The sequence below is a fragment of the Ctenopharyngodon idella genome, chromosome 11 (genome assembly GCF_019924925.1).
Source record: "Ctenopharyngodon idella isolate HZGC_01 chromosome 11, HZGC01, whole genome shotgun sequence".
Taxonomy (NCBI): Eukaryota; Metazoa; Chordata; class Actinopteri; order Cypriniformes; family Xenocyprididae; genus Ctenopharyngodon; species Ctenopharyngodon idella.
This window is the reverse complement of record NC_067230.1, coordinates 22,200,670-22,224,363: the sequence shown is the minus strand read 5'-3', so window position 1 is coordinate 22,224,363 and position 23,694 is coordinate 22,200,670. Positions and strand designations below refer to the sequence as shown.

Genomic DNA, 23,694 nt, shown 5'->3' with positions numbered 1-23,694 from the left:
TAATATATAATAACTCATTCTGTTGATGGCAAAACTGAATTTTCAGCATCATTACTCCAGTTTTAGGTGTCACATGATCCTTCAGAAATTATTCTAATATGCTGATTTGGTCCTTAAAAACATTTCTTATTATCAATGTTGAAATTGTGCTGTTTTTTTTTTTTTTTTCAGGATTCCTTGAAAGGTTTTTGTAACATTATAAATGTCTTAACTGACACTTTTGATAAATTTAACGCATCCTTGTTGAATAAAAATAAAACATTTTGGAACCTGACACATGGGAAAAAGGATACTACATGGGGTAAAAAGCAGTTAAAAAGCAACTGTATATGGGACGATAAACACAAATACAGTAGGAAAACATGAAGTCATCGGTCAGTCTTCTCTGTTTCGTTTCCACCCTAAAAAAAGTAGATTTATGAAACATTCATGGTACCGTTGTCTCTTGTCTACTTCCTCCCATCTCTGGAGTGTAGTTCTTTTAGGGTTCCCATAGGCTTGTGTTGGCCTCCTTTAGTATGTTTCTTTAAGCCTGTTTTGGAGAAAAGCCAGGTTTAGCACTCATTGCAAATATTCTCAAATTCATTTAACTTTGACATGTCTAATAATCTTTGCCTAGACCCATATTTTTAAACAACCTTGACTTGAGGTTTTTTTTTTTTTTTGCTTGCAATTTTCTGTGGCTGTTTCTTTGAATTTTCACACATTAAGTAGGGATACTCCCAAACACAGGTGTATTTTCTCTTAGATCATGTGAAACCACAATTGCACACAGGTTATTTAAAGCAATTTTGTGAAAAATGAAAAAGGAGGGTTACATTAGAGGTAATTTGGGTGTGTCAAAACCAAGTTCAAAATGGCCATGAGAACTATCATTTGGTGTAATACTGAAGGGTGATGCAGAATGTTCCCTCTAAGGGGCAGCACATAACCAGCTTTTCTATTTTGAGCCCACTTTGTATTACAATATCTATATTACGTACGCCATCTGCTGGTGATACATTTGATCACAACGTTTTGCACAAAGCTACACACAAATGTATGGCTACTTGTTCATTTATATAGGCCCTCTGATTTCAGTTAAATGGTCGATCTTCTTTATGCCCTGTACTCTACCTCAATATACACTCTGCTTGGTGACTTTAATATAGCCTACTGCCAATTTTTTCTGGACTGTAGTAGAATTTCTGTCTGTCAAACATGCTACGTACTACGTACCTAACACAACTTTCTTCACTTTGCCATGAATCTGCTCCAGGTACGTCAAGGGTCGCCATCTTGTAACGCTCAACAAACACACCTGTTCAAATGGAAATCAACGAAGTAGATTCGTCAGTGTCCGGAAAACTACTGACGGTAACTTTTTTTTTTTTTTTTTACATTTATTTCAAGTTTTTATTTTTATTTATTTATTTTTTTTATCAGAGAAGTCACAGGAATTGTGCAACAGACTTATTTTAGGTCCTATTGGACTCTCTGCCAACAGTTACTGGCTGAAATTCTGGAAGTTTGATTTGGTTGAACATTGGATGTAAGACTGCCTAACCGAACTTAAATAATGAACGTTGCAATATAACATTAATTATTTAATATCGCTCTTTAATGCAAGTCAAATGTATTGTCTAATTAATATAAACACCCATGTCTCTCTTGCCTTCTTGTTTTGTGCGTGTTCCGCGTTCGCGAATTAGGGGCCGTTTAAACACAAATTTTGAGAACGATACCGTTATTGTCTCTGTGTAAACTACAAAAACGCAAATCTGTGAAAACTTGACGTATTACGTATTAAGTTTACAGGCATATGAGTTTGGCGCGTGTGCTCTGTAAAAGAAACTGAATGCGTATGTGCGCAGGCGCATAGTGTTTATTTACAAAGTGACATTGGCAACTACTGACCTGACATGCGTAATACAGCGTTTTCAGCGGATTTGTGTCAAAGTGGGATCGTTTTGATAACGTTGTCATCTGCACAAAGAAAAAATCCTTTCCGTTTTCTGTACATCGTTGTCGTGTAAACATACCCTCAGTCAGTCTATTAACAAAATGATGGCTTTAATGGGAAGACTAATCAATTGTGTGTGTGTGTGTGTGTGTGTGTGTGTGTGTGTGTGTGTGTGTCTGTGATTTATGAGGAGGACATCAGTCCTCATATTTAAAATAGCTTTAAAAACATACTAAACATGTTTTATTAAAAATGTAAAAATGCAGAATGTTTTCTGTGATGGGTAGGTTTAGGAGCAGGGGTAGTGTAGAGGGATAGAATGTACAGTATGTATTCACATTCATGACTTTATAGCAGGCTAATAAGTTAGCAGTAAAAAAAAAAAAAAAAAAAAACAGAACAAGTCATTTTTTTCATCATTTGTATGGTGCTTTTAACAATCTGTCATTTCAAAGCAGCTTTAAAATCATGAAATAATGTCTTAAGCCATAGGAGCTCACAGTGAGCAAGCAAAGGGTGAAGTGGCAAAGACAAAACTCCATAAGATGTTAAGGAAGTAGTGGAGAGAAATAAGTAAATAGATAGATAAATAAATAAATAAAAACCTTTCAACGAACCAACCAAGGCCAGGCCAAGGCTAAGCTGTGGGAACCATTTTTATAAGAATAAGATGGTCATAGAAAGGGCTGTAGGTGGTCAAGTGTGCTCTCTGAGGCTGACATATCCCATAAATGTGCATCATTGACATGGCAACCTTATGTAACCTTAATAGCCTATACTGAAAATGTTCAGCCTTAACTTGGGATAACCTGATTCTTCTACCCAACTGCATGTAGGCTCATTTATGTATTTCATACACCTCAAAGCACATCCACACTATACTTCATTTTATGCCTTTATATTTCACAAGAGGTTTGAATATTACATTTTTGTTCTCATGGTTTTGTTCAATTCCCTTTCTTTTTCCCTCATTGCTGCTCTAAATCTGACAGCCCCCCAGTTGCCTCTTTAATTCCAGTCGTTAAAGGACCATGTTTTTATGCTAAGGTATAAAGCCTTTTCACCAATCTCTTGAGCTTTTTAGAATCCAGAAGCCTATGAACTTGTGCTTACATTGTAATTAATCTCCTAATTACTTGCAAAAAACATTATTATTTGGTTTGAAAAGTTCTTCTTTTAACAATACCAGACCATTAGTCCAGCTTCTCTTTTAGTTCATTATAGCTGGCTGCAAATAATGCATTTGCTCATCATTACATGTCAATAGAGCCCAGCTGACAATCTTTGTGTAACTGTGTCCAAAGATTGATTGCCATTTTCACACGAGCATGCAATATTCATTATAATTTGTTTTCGTCTCTGTCCACCTGTAAAATGAACCAGGAGCAGAAAATAAAGCCCAGAGCGAATGGCAGACGGTCAAATCATTCACTAGCACTCTTAATATTTTCAGCAATGCTTCCCTGGCAAGACGATTAAATCAATGAGGACAGTCATAGGAATGCATAAACCCATCCATGTGACTTGGGGATGAAAATCATGATTGAATTGAACAATCATAACATGAGGGATACAGGAGAACGAGAACTATGTGACACCCCTTGGATAATGTGCATGGTTATTGTCTTGATAGCTTTTCCCAGTTTGTAATAATGTGGAAGTTCATTTTCACAAAGCCTTCGAATCAAGTTATGCATCAAAGTCTCTATTTAGGTGATCTTTCTGTTTATAACAGCAGGTTAAAGTGATTGTGTGACCCTTGAAAATTCCTAGGTGAACTTGAATATCTTGTTGTATGTATTGTCATGATTCAAGTGTGTAGAAAGAGGGAGCTTAAATGCTTTTTGAAGGTCTCTTGTGCTATAAAAAAAAAAAAAAAAAAAAAATCTCATCATATCAAGCTGGGATGCACTTGCAGGTTCTCAATAGTCCTTATTTTTCTTGTCTTTACTATTTTCTGTTTACAAAGAAAAGAATGCATTTCCTTTTATACACTGTGCTCAAACTGAGCAGAAGACTACATTGTTGCTCTAGATATTGTGTGTACATGTTAGGCTGCATTTTGTATAAATCTAGGGTTTCATATCTCTACCTGCAGAGAGCTTATTGTAAATTGTAAATGATTTTGCTCTCCTGCCAAAGGAAGCTTACTTGGAAAGTGGTTTCAGACTGAATGAGTTTTTTGCTGTCACTTGCTTTCAGCTTTGTCGTAACCAGTCGAATTGCACTCATGGGTCTAAATCATATCTCTGAATAATATTAGTTCGTCTCCAGATGTCACTGTTGATCCCCTGTGGGCTATAATGAGCATGACTCACTAGGACTGCAAGCATGTAAACATTAATCAAAAGTTTAATGGACGTCTATACACACACCAGAGCTTGTTCTGTCTCAAGAATTGCCAGCCATAAGGTTCTAAAACAATCACTGCTGAACATGTTACTCTGACATAACAAAAATATATGGGAATATACTGCAAAATATAATGCGATATATCACATAATACATTTCCATATATGTGAAACTTGACAAGGGCCAAATTGTGATGGCTAGGCGACTGCGTCAGAGCATCTCCAAAACTGCAGCTCTTTTGGGGTATTCCCGGTCTGCAGGGGTCAGTATCTATCAAAAGTGGTCCAACAGACGAGCTACTGTAGCTCAAATTGCTCAAGAAGTTAATGCTGGCCAGATACCACAGCACACCTTCAGGAGTCTAGTGGAGTCCATGCCTCAACGGGTCAGGGCTGTTTTGGCAGCAAAAGGGGGACCCAGTGAATGAACTGTACACAATATTTTTCAGTGACTTGGATAAATGAGAACCTTGTTAATACAGTGTAATTGCTTTAGATACAAATAGATTGTGTCTTGGTTTGAAATTTTGTCATCTAATGCAATGCATTTAACACATTTTAATTGTGGCTTAAGTGTCCAAATCCTAACGAAGCAGTATTGCCTGTTAGGCCATATAGTGACATCTTTTACTGTGTAACACTACAGCTCAATCTTTATGCTGCCTGTTCTCCATTGTTGGCAGATGTTGCAGATGGCAGATAATCCAGAATCTTGGGTCTGATGCAAGCTGGATTTATCCATGGCCATGATACCAACATCTGTCGTGACTTCACAGTAAGCTAGCTGAACACGAGAGAGCGTGGAGTGTGAATATTCCTTCGTCGTCTACGAAGAAGAGTGTTCCTAAACCTCACTTAGGGGTAAGTTCATGTTAAAATAAATATATTTATTGCAGTTTGTTTTACGCAGCTACAATAGAAGAAAATGTGAGGACGTCAGTTGTCCTATACACAATTATGCTAATGCAATGGACATAAGTACCATTTTCAATAGTAGTTCATTTCCAGAGTGGAAAAAAATAACAGATATTGATGTTGAGTGTGACCAAAATATTTTCTTTATAAAATAAGGACAGATCATACTTATTTTAATGTGTATTTAGAGATTTTTACATTGAATTGTAGCAATAGTGAATATTCTAACTTATAAAAAGTATTTTTTTTGTATACACTTATTTTTCAGTTTAAAATTGTAAATGACAGGACAAAACGTGATACAGATACTGTAGAAGAAGTGGACCAGCATTACTGAAGCCAGTAGGAAACAGCAAATCATATTTAATCTCACTAATACCCTGAGTTTATGTAGAATGCTTGCTAACTGGATCAATTTTGCATTGAAGTATTGCATTTGTCATTGAAAATGGTTTATTTGCATTCACTTTCGCAAATCTTCATTCTTTCTATAAAGTATATGTTTTTTCTGTTGAAAAGGGTAACGTTTTTGCCTATAAAAGTATTGCATGGTTTATGCATTTGAATCCCAGAATTGTCAAAATTCTGCCTGTGGGCCATGAGGGAAGTGAGAAGTGAGAAGCTGGCAGATGGCCTCTTATATGAGCCAGTGCTGTATATATTAAGCTGGTTGCTCTGTGACTGCATTAATACAATATTGTGAGCCAGCCTGCAGGAACAGTGCCAAAATAATGGCCGTTTATGAAAAAAAATGATATGAAGAGGCGAGTTTGTATTCATATTTCACATGCACAGGCTTCCCTGGTGCTCAAATTATCAGTCGCAGTGAAATTTGGATCATCAGATTTATCTGTATGGAAAGAAAGAACAGGGAACACAAATCACATCATCACTGAAACTTTGCTCTACATAGAGAATTGCATAAAGGCATTTACAAATGCATAATCCGAAATGGCCAAGCAAGGAGGGAAATGGTGTGTGTCATTATTACTTCGTTTAAATGAAGTAATACTGTTTGGAATAGAATACAAGCTTACAGCAGTCAAGTCAAGGTAGAGGTTAAAAATTAGTTGATATTACTTTATTGCCACAGTGGTTTAACTAAGAAATATTAAGTGCAGAATATTAAATATGCAGTATGCTCTGTTGTATACTGCTTATTTTGGCAAGTAATAGCTCATTTAGTTATTTTACACAAAAATGTATGCAATACTGGAGCAATATAGTATGATATTCTGCACATATAGCCATTAATATTGCTTTTAATACTTTAAAACAATTGTACATGCACTTTGTGTTTCAGCCAAACAAAGGATGCATATGAATTCCCATTTCCCAGTGCAGATTTACATAAGGGGAGCATCCATGTGAAAGACACTTGTATTTTATTATTAGCATGTCATCAAACTCTTCCAGGTGTGCCTATTTTCACAAAATGTTTGTAATGATCTTAAATTTAGACCTCTCTTGTTGTGACCACCATGTTATAGTGAGGCTATTGTCCAGCCTCGTGTCATATTGAATTCATCCTCTTTGAAAAAGGACAAAAATTTCCATGCATCAGTGACAAGGCATTTTGTGAGCCATACAGACAGATAATGAGCTCTTAGGGACTAAAATAACACTGGTCCATTTACTATGCAGTATCAGTTTATGAAATCGTGTCATTCTAATGCCAGTGTCAGTAGCATTGGGTTTTAATTGGAAATGGATTTGCGATGAAGCACATCCTTTTTAATTGCTGTGTGTCTTTGAAAATAGCATGTTTACCGTTAAATGTTAAGTAATATTTCAGTGCATGTTGTGTTGCGTGATTCAGCTTGTGAACAACAGTGATTCACTGAAAAATGTCCTTTTTTTATGTGCTAGACCAAACGCTATCCTCTCAGGACAATGACTCATCTGCAGAACAACAGGTTTTGTTCAGATTTCACCCTGAATTTATATGAATGTGAGAAAAGAACAGGCCTTCGGTGGGCATGTTGAGCCCTCTGGACCCTGAGTGTGAGACTATTTAATAGCTGACATTCACATATAACTCTCATGATGTGAAAGCTCATCAGATATGTGCTATTGTTCCCTGAGCTCAATAGACTAGCCCATATAAGAGCGATGTGGCGAATCCTTGAGGGCTAAAAGGCACGTTTGACTGTCCAGGTTCAAAAGATATGAGCCACGTATAGATGAGATGATATACTGCATGTCTTTCTTGTGCAGCCTTAACAGAGTAGAACACAGTAGAAGACCCACTAGAGAAGCATTTATTCACAGGTGGCAGTTGCCGATAATAGAAAGAATGGTGAAAAAATAACAGGCTTTCAGCTGAATAACACCTAGACGTGAGTGAGGAGCACGTGCAAACTATTTATAGGAAAGTGCACTATTAATATAAATGTGTGTCTTCCCCATCCTTTGTGGACACTATTTTTTATTTTATTTTATTTTATTTTATTTTATTTTAGAGAAATTGCCCATGGGACAAAGGTAGTAATGTTTTTTTTTGTAAATGTCAGTACTATATTCACTCTCAAATTGCACTGCATGACATTTAACAAACTTTGTTTGTTGGTTGATTGATTAGTTGTTCATTTCCATTTGTTTTGCCTACATGTTTCTACATGTTAGTTAAACCACATGACCCCCAAAAAATATCAAAATGATTTTTAATTTAGAAATTAACGTGCTCATCATAGAAGAGGTGTATCCATGCCATTGTATGAATAAACTGTATTTTTATGTATTTTTCGAATAGATAGGACAAAAAAAAAATGAGCATCATATCATTGGCCTATACAGAAAACCTCCTGTTTGTTCTCCCACCCTAAGCTGAAATGAGATCTATGCCTCTGTTTCCATGTAATTTGACAGAACCAGTGAATTGTCTTGTATTTTCCACTTTGGTAGAGTAAACATGGGAGAGACGGGGAGCAAGGTGGTCCTGAAGGAGACATCTGTGGACGGAGTCCAGCCCCAGGTAATCTCCATGCAGATTTCAGTTTCACAGCCCACACATATTTTAATCTGCAGAGAAATTGTGCATGGCCGAATACAAACACATATACTTCTCTAAAAAGTAAACAGCAAAGACTAAACAATTAGATTATGGCTTCTCTTGTTGAGTCACAAGCTATGTACTAATCCTTTGATGCATCATTGTTTAGTTCATGACCATCTGTGCTTACATTTTCATGCGAGTGTGCGTGTGAGGCTCACAGTATTTCACTGTCATCCCATTAGCAATCCCTTTTGATTCACTCAAACTCACTAGCTGTGATGCTGGTTAGGCTACACAGGTGGGATCAAGTTTCTCTCATTATTCCTCAGAAATGAATTTTCATGCTTGACATTAGTACATGACAGTGCCAGAACAGACATCAAAGGTTTTATCAAAGGTTGTAATTTTTTGTAATGTTGGATAAAACATTTTATTTTATTTTATTGTTTTATTGTTAAGAGAAATTTCTCATAGGACAAATGTAGTGTTTTTGTAGCTTTGGCTGAAAGCATGTATTTTATTTTATTTTATTTTATTTTATTTTATTTTATTTAAAAAAAACAAAAAAACATTTGATTTTGATTTATTGAGAAATTGCCCATAGGACAAAGGTTGTAAATTGTAATAATTTTTGTAACCTTGAAAAAAAAAAGCATTTTTGTTTTGTTTTATATTTTTTTATTTTAAGACAAATTTCTCATAGGACAAATGCAGTGGCGTCAATTCACCAAAGCCAAGGTATTGATGACGTCATCCAATCTTACTCCCTCGACGTGACAGTCCCACTTTCAAGTACTTCACACAACTTTTTCCAGCACTTCAAAGCTCAAAAGTCTGATTATTTTCCAATTTAAATGTTTTAATATGATGACCAAAAAAAAAAAGATTGTCCTTATTTGTAAAACTAAAAGTTTCATGATGTAGGAAAACTAACACTTGATGAAAAACAAAAACTTTTATTTTAAATTTAAAAAGACATTAAATTACTACTATAGCCAGCAGAATAGTGATCAACAATCACTAATATATTATAATATACATATAATATATATAATATAATATCAGTTTTTTCTGTTTTTGTCATTTTTTGTTCTGATGTAGGAAAAGTCAGAAAGTCTCATGAAAAACAAAAACTTTTCTTCAGATTGCAAATGAAGTTAGACAGTGAATAAAGAGTGCTTCCTTTATAATCACTGTCGCTGTCAGTCAGTTCAGCCAACACAATCTCACACAAATTCGTAAGTATTTTACGAGGTGGCTAAATTATACAAATTATATGACCTCACTCATATGTTGTAAATAGACACTTTGGCTGCGCCATTGAACTCACATGACACGAATATAACAACCAGATCACTTTAATTTACTTACTTTTCTGTTTTATTTAACAATGCAAATGATATGTTACACCACTTAGTAATATAAATCGTTAATCCTGCAATAAAAATATGTTACGTGCATTGACCTGACCAAGCAGCCAAGGTATGGACAAATGTAGTATTTTTGTAACTTTAAATTAAAGAATTTTTTTTTTTCATCTCATTTTATTGTTAAGAGAAATTTCCCATAAGACAACAGTAGATTTTTATGTATTTATTTATTGCAAATATCAGTGCTATACTCACAGTTGAGGATTTATAAGTGATGGTGGTTTCTTTCATTCTGCTGGCAAGCCCTGCTGCTCCTGTTAATCCCAATGTTTAGCTCTACCTCCAGGTCATGGTCCAATCACAGGCTGCTATAAGAGTCACATGTCAGGGTCTTTAGATGAGTGGAGTGCAGTAGTGTAGATTTAGCACCTGCTAATGGCCTGATAAAATTTGTGTTCGAGAATATCTGCCACAAGATGACTGAGTCACTTGACTAGTGCTAAATGTAGATGATATATGACCCGAATGTTGTGCATTCAAACCGTATATCCTTGTGTCCCTTATATAACCTATGCTACGGTCCCCTCGGGCATGTCTCCTTGACGAAGGTTAACTTTATGGCATTAAATGCTCTTGCAAGATGTCTTGTCATCTGTATTCTTGAGACACAAAAAAATTCTCACGAGATTTGAAGTTTGACTCTACCTACGTGGGAAGTCTGGTAGTTTGGAACAGGGAACACCACACAATTGCTGAAAGTGGGAAACAGCAGCCAAGTGAATTGATTTGCAGGGATTAAGATAAAGAACCGCCCTGGTCTGATGGGGTTTAGAGGGGTAAATCTTGGGATTACAATGTCAGGTCAGGCGCTGTGGTGGGAGAGGAAATTGAATTGTCAAAGGGAATCTGGCAGCCAGGATTATGCCACAGTCAGTGTGGAGATGGCAGGAGTCAGGTCTGTGTTTACCCATTGCTACCTTGGTTGTAATTTCCATGGAATGGGGTTTTCCACTTTAGAAGAGCAGGAATTCTATACAAAATCTTCACACTTTTGGATAGGGACAACTAGTTGAAGCAGAACTATATATATAGGCACAATGGAACAAATGGAGCTTTACGTGTGGTGAGTGTCCTATTTATTATTCATGTTGTAAAGAGACTTGGTCAGCAACTGCTTGCAGGTTTTACATCATAATTTGTTCTCCTTGGCAAACTTTGTCAATTTAATTTTGATTGTTTGGCTTTTTTATCTTGCAGTCATAATTTATAACATTTTGAATGACTCACAGCATGAAGAATGGAGGAGCCCCAGATGCACACTGTGCTTAATTTTCTCATTTATTGTGGAATTTTGATTGATTGCATTGGGAAAATGCATATTCCTTTTTAAATCCATGTTTCACAGCTTTGTGAAGCATTTTAAAATGACTGTCTACTTGAATATATTTTAAAATGTAATTAATTCCTGTGATGGCAAAGCTGAATTTTCAGCAACCATTACTCCAGTATTCAATGTCACATGATCCTTCAGAAATCATTCTAATATACTGATTTACCTCTCAGATATTGTATTTCATATATAATTCGTATTATTATTATCATCAATGTTGACCATTTTTTTGCTGCTTTATATTTTTGTGTAAACTGTGATAGATGTTTTTCTGAGTTCTTTGATTAATACAAAGTTTAAAAGAACAGCATTTATTTTAAATAGAAATCTTTTGTAACATTATAACTGTCTTTAGCTTGAATCAATTTAATGCATCTTTGTTGGTTCTTACTTAACTTTTAAATAGTAGTGTATCATGGTTTCCACAAAAATATTAAGCAGCAAAACTGTTTTCAACATTGATAATAAGAAGAAATGTTTCTTGAGCCCCAAATCAGCGTCATGAAGAAAGATTCATGTGACACTGAAGACTGGAGTAATTGTGCTGAAAATTCAGCTTTGCCATCACAGGAACAAATTACATTTTTAAATATATTAAAATAGAATTGTAATAAAATAGAATTATCATCATTTTACAATATAACTGTTTTACTGTATTTTTAATCAAATAAATGCAGCCCTGGAGAAGACAAAAAAATAAATAAAATGTTACATACATAAAAAAAATATATATATATATATATATATATATATCTCCTAGCTTTAACTAATTAATTTTTCTATTCATTTTTAAAGCCAACGCCAGCACTTGCCTTAGACGGTTTAACCAAAACCAGCAAGATGAAGGTGAAATGGACCCAACTGGGCCTGGTCTTTTTCTTGCTGCTGTCCATCATCATGACTGGTTGCTTCATTTGGCAGTACCAGCTGCCCAAATTAGTGACAGGTGAGTGAGCTGTACACAGGTCATGCTCAAGACTTCTTCTCTGTGAAAGCCTTCAGTTGCACTTTTAAACTTTTCAACTAAATAAGATAGAATGCAAAAGAAATCTCTTTCACATTTTTATAAATACTTCCTACTAAATATTTATAACTATAAAAAATGTCTGGTTTGGTGTCAGACGTGGTGTCTTAAAGGTTGCACAAGGTGTGATTAGTAGATCCTATTACCTGCTGTCTCTGTGAGTGAGGATTGATTTAGAATGCTAAAGACGGAAGACTGTCTTCTTTTCTAGGTGAAAGTGCAGTGGAGCTACATATTTAAAGCAGTTTTGTACTGCTAAAATCTACAGACCACAGGTCATTACGTAATGAGGTGAATTCACTAAACCACACCCCAGTTTAATCAGGCGTTATGTGCGCTGGGTTATCAATGGTCCAGTGTGCATCAGACATGGTTATTATTGTTAACTAAAACTAAAGCTATTAAAAACATTTTGTTGATTGAAATAATGCTGAAATAAAAAAAATAAAATGTTAATATAATGTGAAAATGTAAACAAAACAAAAATTTGAAAGTTTAAGTTGAAACACTAAAATTACTAACTGGAAAAGTAAAACTGAACTAAAACTAAAACTGAAATAAAAATAAATTAAACCTGAATAGTAATATTAAAAATACTAAAAATTAAACTAAAAGCTGAATATATAAAACTGAATGGCTAATTCAAAATATTAATAAAAAAATATATATATATTTATTTTTAAATAAAATAATACTGGTATCGAAATAAAGTCATTGTCATTCTTTTCAGCTCCTTTCTATGAAGGGCTAATGTTAAAATTCTTTGTATTTTGTCTAAATAAATTAAAAATAAATTACTATAAAAATTAAATTTGTCAGCATCAATGCCCCTTGTTTTCACGGTGCATTGTGGGATTTTTAGGGAGCGAATGTTTCAGTGCCCTGGAAGGATTTTGCGGTTGATACAGCCCTCAAAATGGCCGATTCCCTGATCAGTGCCATGACTACTGAACTAGGGAGCTGATTGAGACACAGCCAGTGTGTCTTCAGAAAAGATGGAGAGTAGGATCCAAGTGCAACATAGAAGTTTATTAACAAAATAACAAAATCCATGCAAAGTAAATACAGACACAGCAGGGCAAGACAGGTAAAACAGAACTGAAACAACGTACGCTATACATCCACAGAATGGACAACACCAAACACTGAACAAAGGAAACACTGAGGTATTTATACACAGGGAAGCTAACAAGGGAAACAAGAAACACCTGGACATACAATCAAGGGAACCAATAACACAAAAGGACTACAAAGTGACTACAAACTATTACAGAAAACTGGAAATACAACATAAAAATAAAAGAGAACATTTAACAGTTCACTTTCTCTCTCTTTATATATTTGTATAACTATGTGTCCATTTTTAAGATGAAAATGCCGGGGAAAGATCCAAATCTGTGAGAATGTGCCCTCGCTTCCCAGAGCCCACACCTCTGGAACACCCCATCCCCACTTTGAAGGAGGCACTTGAGAAAGTAAGCATGAGAAGATTGAACACTAAACCCTACACTGCTCAAACATCACATCTTAATCATTATTTTTCATCTTTTTGTGCAATGATTTTGTCCTGAGTAGGATTAAGATACATGCCTGATCTGCTAATTTACTTTCTCCTTATTCAAAAACTCAAGTCCACTTACTGTATATTTATTATGTCATAATTTCAAAATGTCCCCTCGCTCTTTAAACGCCATTAGAGCAAAACACTTGACTGGAGGTAGCACAGCTTATATATGCTGTTCCTCAGTCTGTACTGGTGACCATTAACAGCATGGAACGCTTTCATTACTCTTGAGAGCGGCGGTAAATATAATTTACTGGCACCTTAAAAATCTGTTGCATGAAAGGAAATTATAATGCCAGCTGTGGTAATGTATGCATTAAACAGAGAGAGCCACACAATCATCCTTGAGTAGTTTCACACAATACTTAAGAGGAAAAAGAAAACATGATTACAAAATATTCATTTTATTCAAGATTACAAAATATTCAGCAATTTAGCTGGCATCATTAAGAGTGATGATTTATTTAAAGTTGACGTATGTAATTTCTGTGCCACTAACGCCACTAAATAAAATCGCAAAAATAGTGACTGTTTACAAACAGGTTTCCTGACAGACTTCCCCCATCTGTCATTGGTCAGTCAAACAGAAATTCCCGCCTCAGTCTAATGCCATTGGTTGAGCTGAATCTGTTGTGTCGGTCTGGTCAGCATGCTAACAGAGCATTATTTTAATAGCCAAAGTGAGATTTCAGGGAATTGCTTATACTTGTCAATACTGAGAATATATAGTACCGTTCAAAAGTTTGGGTTCAGTAAGATTTTTGTTTTGGTTTTATTCAGCAGGGAATATGCAATGATCAAACGTGACAGTAAAGACATTTATAATGTTACAAAAGATTACTATTTAAAAAAAAAAAAACATTTCTTCTGAACTTTCAATTCATTAAAGGATCTTGGAAAAAAAAAAGTATCACAATTTCCACAAAAATATTAAGAAGCGCAACTGTTTTCAACATTGATAATAATAAGAAATGTTTATTCGGCAGCAAATTAGCATATTAAATAAGATTTCTGAAGGACCATGTTACTGAAGACTGGAGTAATGACTGTTATTAATGTACTAAAAACATATTTAAATCAGTTCCTGTGAGTACAGTGGTTCAATATTAATATTATAAAGCGACGAGAATATTTTTGGTGCGCCAAAAAAACAAAATAACGACTTATATAGTGATGGCCGATTTCAAAACACTGCTTCAGGAAGATTCGGAGCGTTATGAATCAGCGGTTCGAAGCGCCAGAGTCACGTGATTTCAGCAGTTTGGCGGTTTGACACACGATCCGAATCATGATTCGACACGCTGATTCATAACGCTCCGAAGCTTCCTGAAGCAGTGTTTTGAAATCGGCCATCACTATATAAGTCGTTATTTTGTTTTTTTAGTGCACCAAAAATATTCTCGTCACTTTATAATATTAATATTAAACAACTGTTCTCACATGAACTGATTTAAATATGTTTTTAGTACATTAATGGATCTTGAGAGAGGAATTGTCATTGCATTTTTGGGTCAACTAACCCTTTAAAAAAACCTTACTGACCCCAAACTTTTGAATGGTTGTGTATTTCAACAAATCATTTCTGCCGTATAAATTAATTTAATAATGTATTGTCATTCGTCTAGGTTGACGCACTGCTGCGCAATAACATCAACCCCATCAGTCTGCCCTCATTATCGGCTATTGTTACTTACAATGACACAGTGCTGTGGACAGGGAACTTCGGCAAGAGAAATGGTAGTGATCCCAACTCTGCACCACCAAATGAATACACCATTTACAGGTACATCATATGTCATTAAATAATATATTTCATGGAATATATATTTATGTGTTATATATTTTTAAAAATACATGTTTATGTATTACTTATTTTATACATTGTTTAGACATTGCATTCAAAATACTTGCTCATGGTTGACAGGAGATGTGATAAACTTTCCTCTGCATAGCACACGGATCATCCTCATATGAAGGAGTCTGGCACGGAGAGTGGTGACATTATCATAATTACCAATTAAGAGTCTGTGTGCTTTTTTTCCCCTGCTCTTGAGGGTCCTTGATTTAGACCCATATAGCTGCAATCATTCAAGCATCGTTGCCTAAGAACTCCGCTGTTCTTTTTACTGAAGAAGCACGCATTTAGAGACCAATTATATGCATAGATTGATTTAATCGGTCTGAAACTAATTCCAAGTTGCTCACTTCTAATTTGTGAGTGAAGCTGTCATTTCAAGCACAACAGCTTAATGTTGTTGCAATTTCAAAGTGGACAAAAGCAATATTGTTTCCTCCATTGAAAGCCATGAACTCAATCAATGTTTGTGTCAGTAATACAAATGAATTGATTTTGTGTTGTGTTTTACTAATACTAATGATACTAATGATGTAGGCACATATCCACTTTTGTGTTATATTCATTTTTACTGCTTTATCCCTATGTACCTCTGTACTTTTTTTCTGCACTGAAAGCTCCTTTCACCAAAACAGATTCCTTGCGTGTGCAAACACACTTGGCATTAAAGCTCATTCTCATTCTGACTTTGAAAAAGAACCAAATGAATACCAGCATTATGTTTTCCTTTTCGCAGAATAAAGCAAGGAATGTAACATTTTGGTCCTTTTGAATATTTCATATCCTTGATTTTCTTCTGAAGACATGTTTTTTCAAAGCGCTATAGACCTGGTATAGGAGAAGGAGAGTAATCCATGAGAAAACCCAATGAATTCTTTGTGCACAATTAGGGAAATACTTGCATAATGAATTATTCATGCGTTAATTATGATCTGCATGCCTATTTCCAGGATTATGTTTTTGTTTCAAACTGACTAAGGACTGGGCGTGTTCTGCCAATCAGTATCATGCTACTACAGTACGCATTATATATTCAAAAGGAACTTATATCTACTCCATGGATCATAATAATAGACCTTTTTTCTATCTGAACCACCAAGACCAGATTTATACAGTTTATGTACAAAGGCAAAGGCATATACCTATATTTTCTGTCACATCATATTTCTTTTTTGTTCATAAAACCTATCCATAGACTGTATTGCTGTGCTGTGTTTAGGCCAAAGATTATTTCTAAAGGTCCTGAGGCTTGGCAATTGCATGGTATGGTCTTGAATACTAATGATGAGGCTGCTGGTTTCATCAGATCTTAAAAATATATAAGCACTTCCTCTGATTTCTAAGAAGTAATCTTTTCTAAGTCCTGTTAAAGCTACTGAGCTGTTTCTCTCCAGTTCTAGCTGTGAAGATCATCTTGCACACAACTCAACTACAAAACTCAATCTGTTGTAATGGATTGTAGAATGGTTTTATGACATTTTCAGAGTCAAGGTTGTTCACAAATACTATATAATCCATCTTTGAGTTGCGAGGAGTTTTGAACTGTGTTTTACTCACATGGATGAGAAGTATGTTGGATTTATGAGGGCATACTGTTAAGAGATTTAAGTTTCATAGTTCAAAAGGCTGAGATTGAGCTCATAAACTACTCAAGGCCAGTCTCAGTATCAAGTTCTGACGCACTCTGGGTTGGCCAGTCAATCAATGGCACACAATGCAAAAAAACTAAACATGTCAGGAACTGTGAGTAAAGCCAGCAAGGCATAATATGATTGCAAAATCTTTTGGAATTATGACATTTTTATTGAAATATACCTCCACCTCCAGTGAGTCAGGACAGGTTTACCCTTCCTTTTCTTGACGGCTAGAAATACAGTTAAGTTTTTTTTGTTTTGTTTTGTTTTTTTGATGACATCCTTCAACGTTCAAAGTAGCAATACTTCACTTGACATCTAACCATTTGTTTGCATTTTTGTGATTAATAAATAAATGTCATTGCTTCCCGCACCAATGCAAAAGCTGATGTTTTCTCATAGCTTGACTATTTTCATAAATAATAAAAATCTTATTTTGGGCACATTTGAATAAAGAATCTTCTGTGTGATCAACCGTTCTGTAGGATTGCCAGTGTATCCAAGATTTTTCCCACTCTGATGCTGTATCGATTGTGGGAAGATGGCAAGGTGGGCTCCTTGGATGACCCCCTGGAGAAGTATGTGGACAACTTCACCATTAAAAACCCCCTGGGAAAAAGCAGAGACTCTGAGCTGAAATACGTCACTGATGGGCTGATCTTCCTTGACAGTGGTGAGGTTCAAATCAGATCATCCTCGGTAACATTAAGGAGAATGGCCAGCCAGCTTTCTGGTAAGTTTCCAGCTTCCAATCTTGTGTCAAGAAGCAATTCCATGGTTGCACAAGAGAGTTGGAATAACGAGTGTCTGATCACAGCATTTAATACCCATAGCAGAAGGTCCAAATGAATGTTTCTTTGAACTCAGTGGTGGGCTCATGTTTGGCCTCAATTGCTGGTGGTAAACATGGGACAATTTAGCAGAACAAACTCAAGAGCTCAGAATTGAGTCTCATTTATTGCAGTTTCACAGAAATGAAAGTAATTTACCTGTAGCAACCAGCCAAATACGCCTTCACCTACTTGATGTGTGTGATTACTGTTTTCGTTAAAAGTACACAGGCTGGTAAAGATGAAAAGCTGATATAAATTTAAATTCTTTTCAGCACAGGAATTTAACAGTAGTTACTGCAGAAATGTGACAAGAATACACAACAGAAATAAATGCAGGCAATTAAAAAGGTTAATTACATTTTTTTTTTTTTAATTTTCAATTTAGACAAGACATATTTAATGATCAACTAAAAAGGCTTTTTATGCCAAAGATTTTATGACCTTTTTCTAATTTTGTTTTGTTGTTGGTTTTTTGTGTGTGTGCCAAAGTTGTTGTTTTTTTCCACCATGTGTTTGGTATACTTCAGTTTTGAAATACTGTTCATTTAAAGGGATAATTCACCCAAAAATGAAAATTTGATGTTTATCTGCTTACCCCCAGGGCATCCAAGATGTAGGTGACTTTGTTTCTTCAGTAGAACACAAATGATGATTTTTACCTCCAACCGTTGCGGTCTGTCATTCGTATAATGCTTGTCAATGGGAACTCCATCTATAAGAGTCAAAAAAACATGCACAGACAAATCCAAATTAAACCCTGCGGCTCGTGACGACACATTGATGTCCTAAGACACGAAACGATCGGTTTGTGCGAGAACAGTATTTATATAATTTTTCACCTCTAAAACACCACTATGTCCAACTTGCTCATCCGGTTGGTGAGGTCTGAAAACGCGTTCTGATGACGGAAGTGATGTCTCGCGGTTATACTTCAATGAGTGTGAGACATCACTTCCATTGTCAGAGTGCGTTCAGACCTCACCAACCGGATGCGCAAGGCAGTTGGACATAGTGGTGTTTTAGAGGTAAAAAATTATATAAATACTGTTCAGTTTCTCACACAAACCGATCGTTTCATGTCTTAGGACATCAATGTGTCGTCACGAGCCGCAGGGTTTAATTTGGATTTGTCTGTGCGTGTTTTTTTGACTCTTATAGATGGAGTTCCCATTGACATGCATTATACGACGGACAGACCGCAACGCTTGGAGTTAAAAATCATCAATTGTGTTCTAATGAAGAAACAAAGTCACCTACATCTTGGATGCCCTGGGGGTAAGTTGAATTCATCATATTTTCATTTTTGGGTGAACTATCCCTTTAACTCAGACTGAAAAGTCAAAAATTATTAAATGCTCATGAGAAGGATGCAATACAAGAAATTGCAAAGTTAAGGCATGACCATTGGACAGCAAAATGCTCATTGGGTCAGCAGGGTCAGACAAAAACATGTGGAGAAGAAAAGACACTATAACTGCAAAATAATTAAGAATTTAGGTGAAGAATTAAGTGTGAAACCCTTTAGTCTCCAGCGCCACCATTTTTCAGAACTGCAACCTACCTGGAGTCTCCAGAAGTGCAAGGTGTCAGGATCTCAGAGACTTAGGTTAGCTAAAGAATCCTAAAAAATGACCCCCACTTAATAAAAATCAAAAGCTGGAGTTTTGTGAAATACATGAAGACTTTTTTTTTAATAGACAGACAGATTGAGAATGACTCTTGAAGGACCAGCACCACATCCTCTTGTACCACTGTTTGAAGAATTTATCTTCCAGAATCTGGCATTAAGTTTTGGGAGTTCATTTTTAGTCCATCTCCTACCCTGAAGTCCATTTTGCATAGATGGACTATAAATGAGCTCCTTCAAAACAGTCTTCATGTCTTTCACAAAACTTCAGCTTGTGATTCTAATTAAGTGGGGTCATTTTTTAGGATTCTTTAGCTAACCTAAGTCTCTGAGATCCTGACACCTTGCACTTCCGGAGACTCCAGGTAGGTTGCAGTTCTGGAAAATGGTGGCGTTGGAGACTAAAGGGTTCCTGGTGGTTTTACACTTAATTCTTCACCTAAATTCTTAATTCTTTTGCAGTTATCGTGTCTTTTCTTCTCCACCTGTTTTTGTGTGACCCTGCTGACACAATGAGCATTTTGCTGTCCAATGGTCATGCTTCAACTTTGCAATTTCTAGCATTGCATTAGTATTGCGTCCTTCTCATGAGCATTTAATAATTTTTGACTTTTCAGCCTGAGTTAAATCTCTTTTTGGCTCTTTTTAAAAGAAAACTTTCATGAACAATTATATATCACTTATAAATTATTAAATAAAAAATTAATAGTAGTTATTAAGATTGATGTGGTTTGGAATTGGTAAAATGTGCCTGGAAAAATCCACTTGCATAATAATTATGCACACAGTGTACAGGATGAACTATTTTTGCCAATTAGTTTCAATACATGATTTTTTTTCAACTTTCTGTGGAGAAAGTTTTGTGTTCTGAAAGTTTTTTGACCCCTTTAAGAAAAGATGAGTTTTCCTTACCTGAAAATGTTCAGATGATTGAAGCAAATTGCTTTTATTAAGATTAATTACATTACATACAAGACATAAAAAACAAAACAAAAAAAACAACACAATTAAGCATTATTCTCCATGCTGTATTTTTTGCAGGTCTACCCCGAAGACTCCGTGGAACTAACTTGCTGTGGAAAGGGAAGACCAAGGCTGCAATCAACCTCCTGCAAGATGATGTGCTTGTCGCAGATCCAGGGACCAAGTAAGTTCCGCCACATTAATTTAGCTTCCTTATGTAACCGTATTTGTTCCTGTCAGCTACTTTAAACGAACCTCATTTTGTGTACCTCTCAATTGCTTTTTTTTTTTTTTGTGGAAAGGTTATGGACCATGACAACAACGATAATAACTTTTGTGTTGTCTCCTAATAACTTGCCTTTGAGGTAAAAAAGAAGACATAACACACTCTTCTTTTCACTTTTCTCTGTTAGATGTCACTACAGCAATTTGGCCTTCTCTTTGCTCGCCCATGTCCTCTCTGAGAGAGTTGTGGGTATCAATTATCAGCGATGGGTCACGGATAACATTCTGGGCAGGTTGGGAATGGAGGACACAGGGTTTGACATCAGCCCTGGTATCCAAAATCAAATGGCTGTCGGTGTGTACGCCAGTGGCCAAATGGCACCTCTTTATGACTTGGGGTGGTACCGCCCCTCTGGCCAGATGTATTCGACGGCTGCTGACATGGCTAAATTATCTATGATGTTGCTGGGAGCCTATCACCGCAAGCTATTGGAGCCTGACACCTTAAAAATTATGCTAACCCCTCTGTTCCGCTGCAACAAAGACTACTTCGCAAATCGTACTGGAACGCCATGGGAAGTGAATGAACAGATGGGATATGAGGTGCTACGCAAGGATGGTGATCTAGATGGCTATTCCGCTACATTCTCTCTGGTGCCTCGGCTTAAGCTAGGCTTGGTGGTGCTAATGGCGGGCACACGGCCGCAGAACCAGGATATAGTGTCAAAGGCCTACTCGTATATCATTCCCGCCATGGAGAGGGCCTTCAGGGAGGCCAAGCGGTTTCTTATTCCTCCCCCCAATCCTGCCCCCTACGTGGGCTTTTACACTTACGGCAACATCACGTTTTACGAGATTAAAGCGGGGCCAGATGGTGTCTTGATCATGCAGCAGTTTGGACCCCAAATTGAGGATCTCATCCCTGAGCGGTACCGGACCATAAAATTGAATTACTTAGTGGACCGAGTCTTCAGGGTTGTGTTCGAGAAAGAATATCCCTGCGTGCTGCGTGTCAACACCGCATCCGTGTCCCTGGAAGCACAAGATGGGCAGCTTTTTAACTTTTATGTTTTTGATAAGAAGGGTGTGTCTCCCGGATTCGACGCTCCAGGGCTCAACACATATAATGTGATTCGAATATCCCGCAGACCCACGTTCTCTAACTAAGGATGAAACTTTTTCCCGAAAAACTGTGATCTGAGACATTGGGGCTTTATATACGCGTGATTGGGTCAAATGATAACAGAGGATAGTTACCACTGTCATTGTTTTTCTTGTAATAGCTTGTTTAACCTATGAGGAAATTTCAGCATAACCTATTTTTGCACATATGATCATGTCCTTGTACATAAAGATGTCCTTATATTTTCATGTTCTTCCTTATTATATAACTTGCCATTGTACAGTACCTATCAAAAGTTTGGAAACATTACCATTTTTTCAAACTTCTTTCAAAACCTTTAAAAAAAAAAGTGTAATGTGTCCAAACTTTTGACAGGTATATAAAAACCTTTTGTACAGTTAGCTTTGTACATAAATTATTAATGCTATTTTCTGGATCTAACATTATAAATCATCTACTTACAAGCAAAATAACATATATAAACAATAGGCTCTTTTGGGGACCTTGCTAAATTGGTCTCACTAAATCACTGTCACATATTAATTTTCCATGCAATTGCAACTGAATATGCAGAAATAAATTCAGTTTCCAATGCTTAAATAGTCTTTTATGCAAAATAAGCCTTGTCCCGTTCTATGCAGGGATATTAATGCATAGATTAGTAAATCATCAAAAGGTGATGATTGAGCGTGATGAGGTGATGATTGAAAAAATTATTGAGCATGACAGTCATTCTGTGGTAAAGCCAACATTTTCACAATCATTATAAATTCTTATAATGCTCTAACTTTTAGACTTTGTACTTATTATAATAATACTATATGCACATTATATTCACTTTATGAGAGATAAGAATGGAATTATGAGAAGGCAAATGAGTTTGTTTTTGTCAATTTTTTTGCTTGATCTATAGTTTATACAGTGGCAATTGAATACAATTTATTTACAAACACAAAACAAGAAAAAATCTGATTAATACATAATGCTTAACATACCAAAATAAACCCTGGGTTTCTGCAATTAAAACCTAATTTTGTGGTATGGGGTAAAACAGATGGTTTTGAATAACTTATTCTCTGAAATTGAATTTATAACAGATAACCTATTCAAAACCTTTTTTAAAGAGTGCAAAACTGGTTTATGTCTAGACTTGCAAATGATTTTTGTATCATATATGAATTTGGTGTTAAGCCTAGTCCTATTTCTTCTCTCTCTCTCATGTTCCATAAATTACAGGTAACAAAATCTCCCCCTGAGACAGTTTCACATTCATCTCTCATATATGTCACAGCAAGATGAAGCTGCTAGATTAAACTGTCAACAGGAAAGTTCACTAAAATAGAAAAGAAGCAAGTAATAATGAGCAATATTTGCTTCATTTGAAAGTAAAGCCACAGTTCTCCAATGTATTTAAGAGCTACAATCCACAGATACAAAAAATATTCTATTTCTCATGATATCATGATATAAGTCTAATGAAGCACTTTTGACAAAAACATTTCTAAATGACAATAAAACTACATAATAGCAGCATTTAAGCCAGAATTCCTGCACACAGCATTCTGATAAGCACCTGCAGTTAATTGAAACATAAAATTCACACTTTTCCATAATAGTCTGAAAAGGTTAACGTGCCATGCAGCTCTTATTGTTCTTCTTTCACTGTGTATTTTTAATGACTCCCTTCTGGCACAAGTATGCTGCTACTTCTTTTCTGCTGGAGGAAAATGGATCCAGGGAACATTGTGCATGTTTCCTTTTGTTCATGTCCCCAAGACACACACACACACACACACACAAAACAAAAAAACAAAAAAAAACAACTAACAACTCATTCTCAACAAGACTGACAGCACTCGTTTGGAACGGACATTGTCAGACAG

At 35.9% G+C, this 23,694-nt stretch overlaps 1 protein-coding gene across 5 annotated transcripts; it reads left to right on the top strand.

Annotated features, from left to right (window-relative positions):
* The first annotated feature begins 1,087 nt into the window (after window positions 1–1,087).
* On the top strand, window positions 1,088–23,600 carry lactbl1b (lactamase, beta-like 1b). 5 transcript variants are annotated; one of them, XM_051912633.1, is made up of 9 exons: window positions 1,088–1,356; window positions 4,977–5,154; window positions 8,113–8,182; window positions 11,759–11,909; window positions 13,356–13,462; window positions 15,177–15,334; window positions 17,526–17,713; window positions 20,542–20,647; window positions 20,877–23,600. In XM_051912633.1, exons 3-9 carry the CDS (start codon window positions 8,120–8,122, stop codon window positions 21,853–21,855), a joined length of 1,752 nt encoding a protein of 583 aa, XP_051768593.1. In that variant the 5' UTR covers window positions 1,088–1,356; window positions 4,977–5,154; window positions 8,113–8,119; the 3' UTR covers window positions 21,856–23,600. The 5 variants fall into 5 exon arrangements, with proteins under 5 accessions (XP_051768593.1, XP_051768591.1, XP_051768595.1 ...); XM_051912631.1 differs by having other exon boundaries at window positions 1,089–1,356; window positions 17,526–17,773; XM_051912635.1 differs by lacking the exon at window positions 11,759–11,909 and having other exon boundaries at window positions 1,091–1,356; window positions 17,526–17,773.
* Window positions 23,601–23,694: the final 94 nt, after the last annotated feature.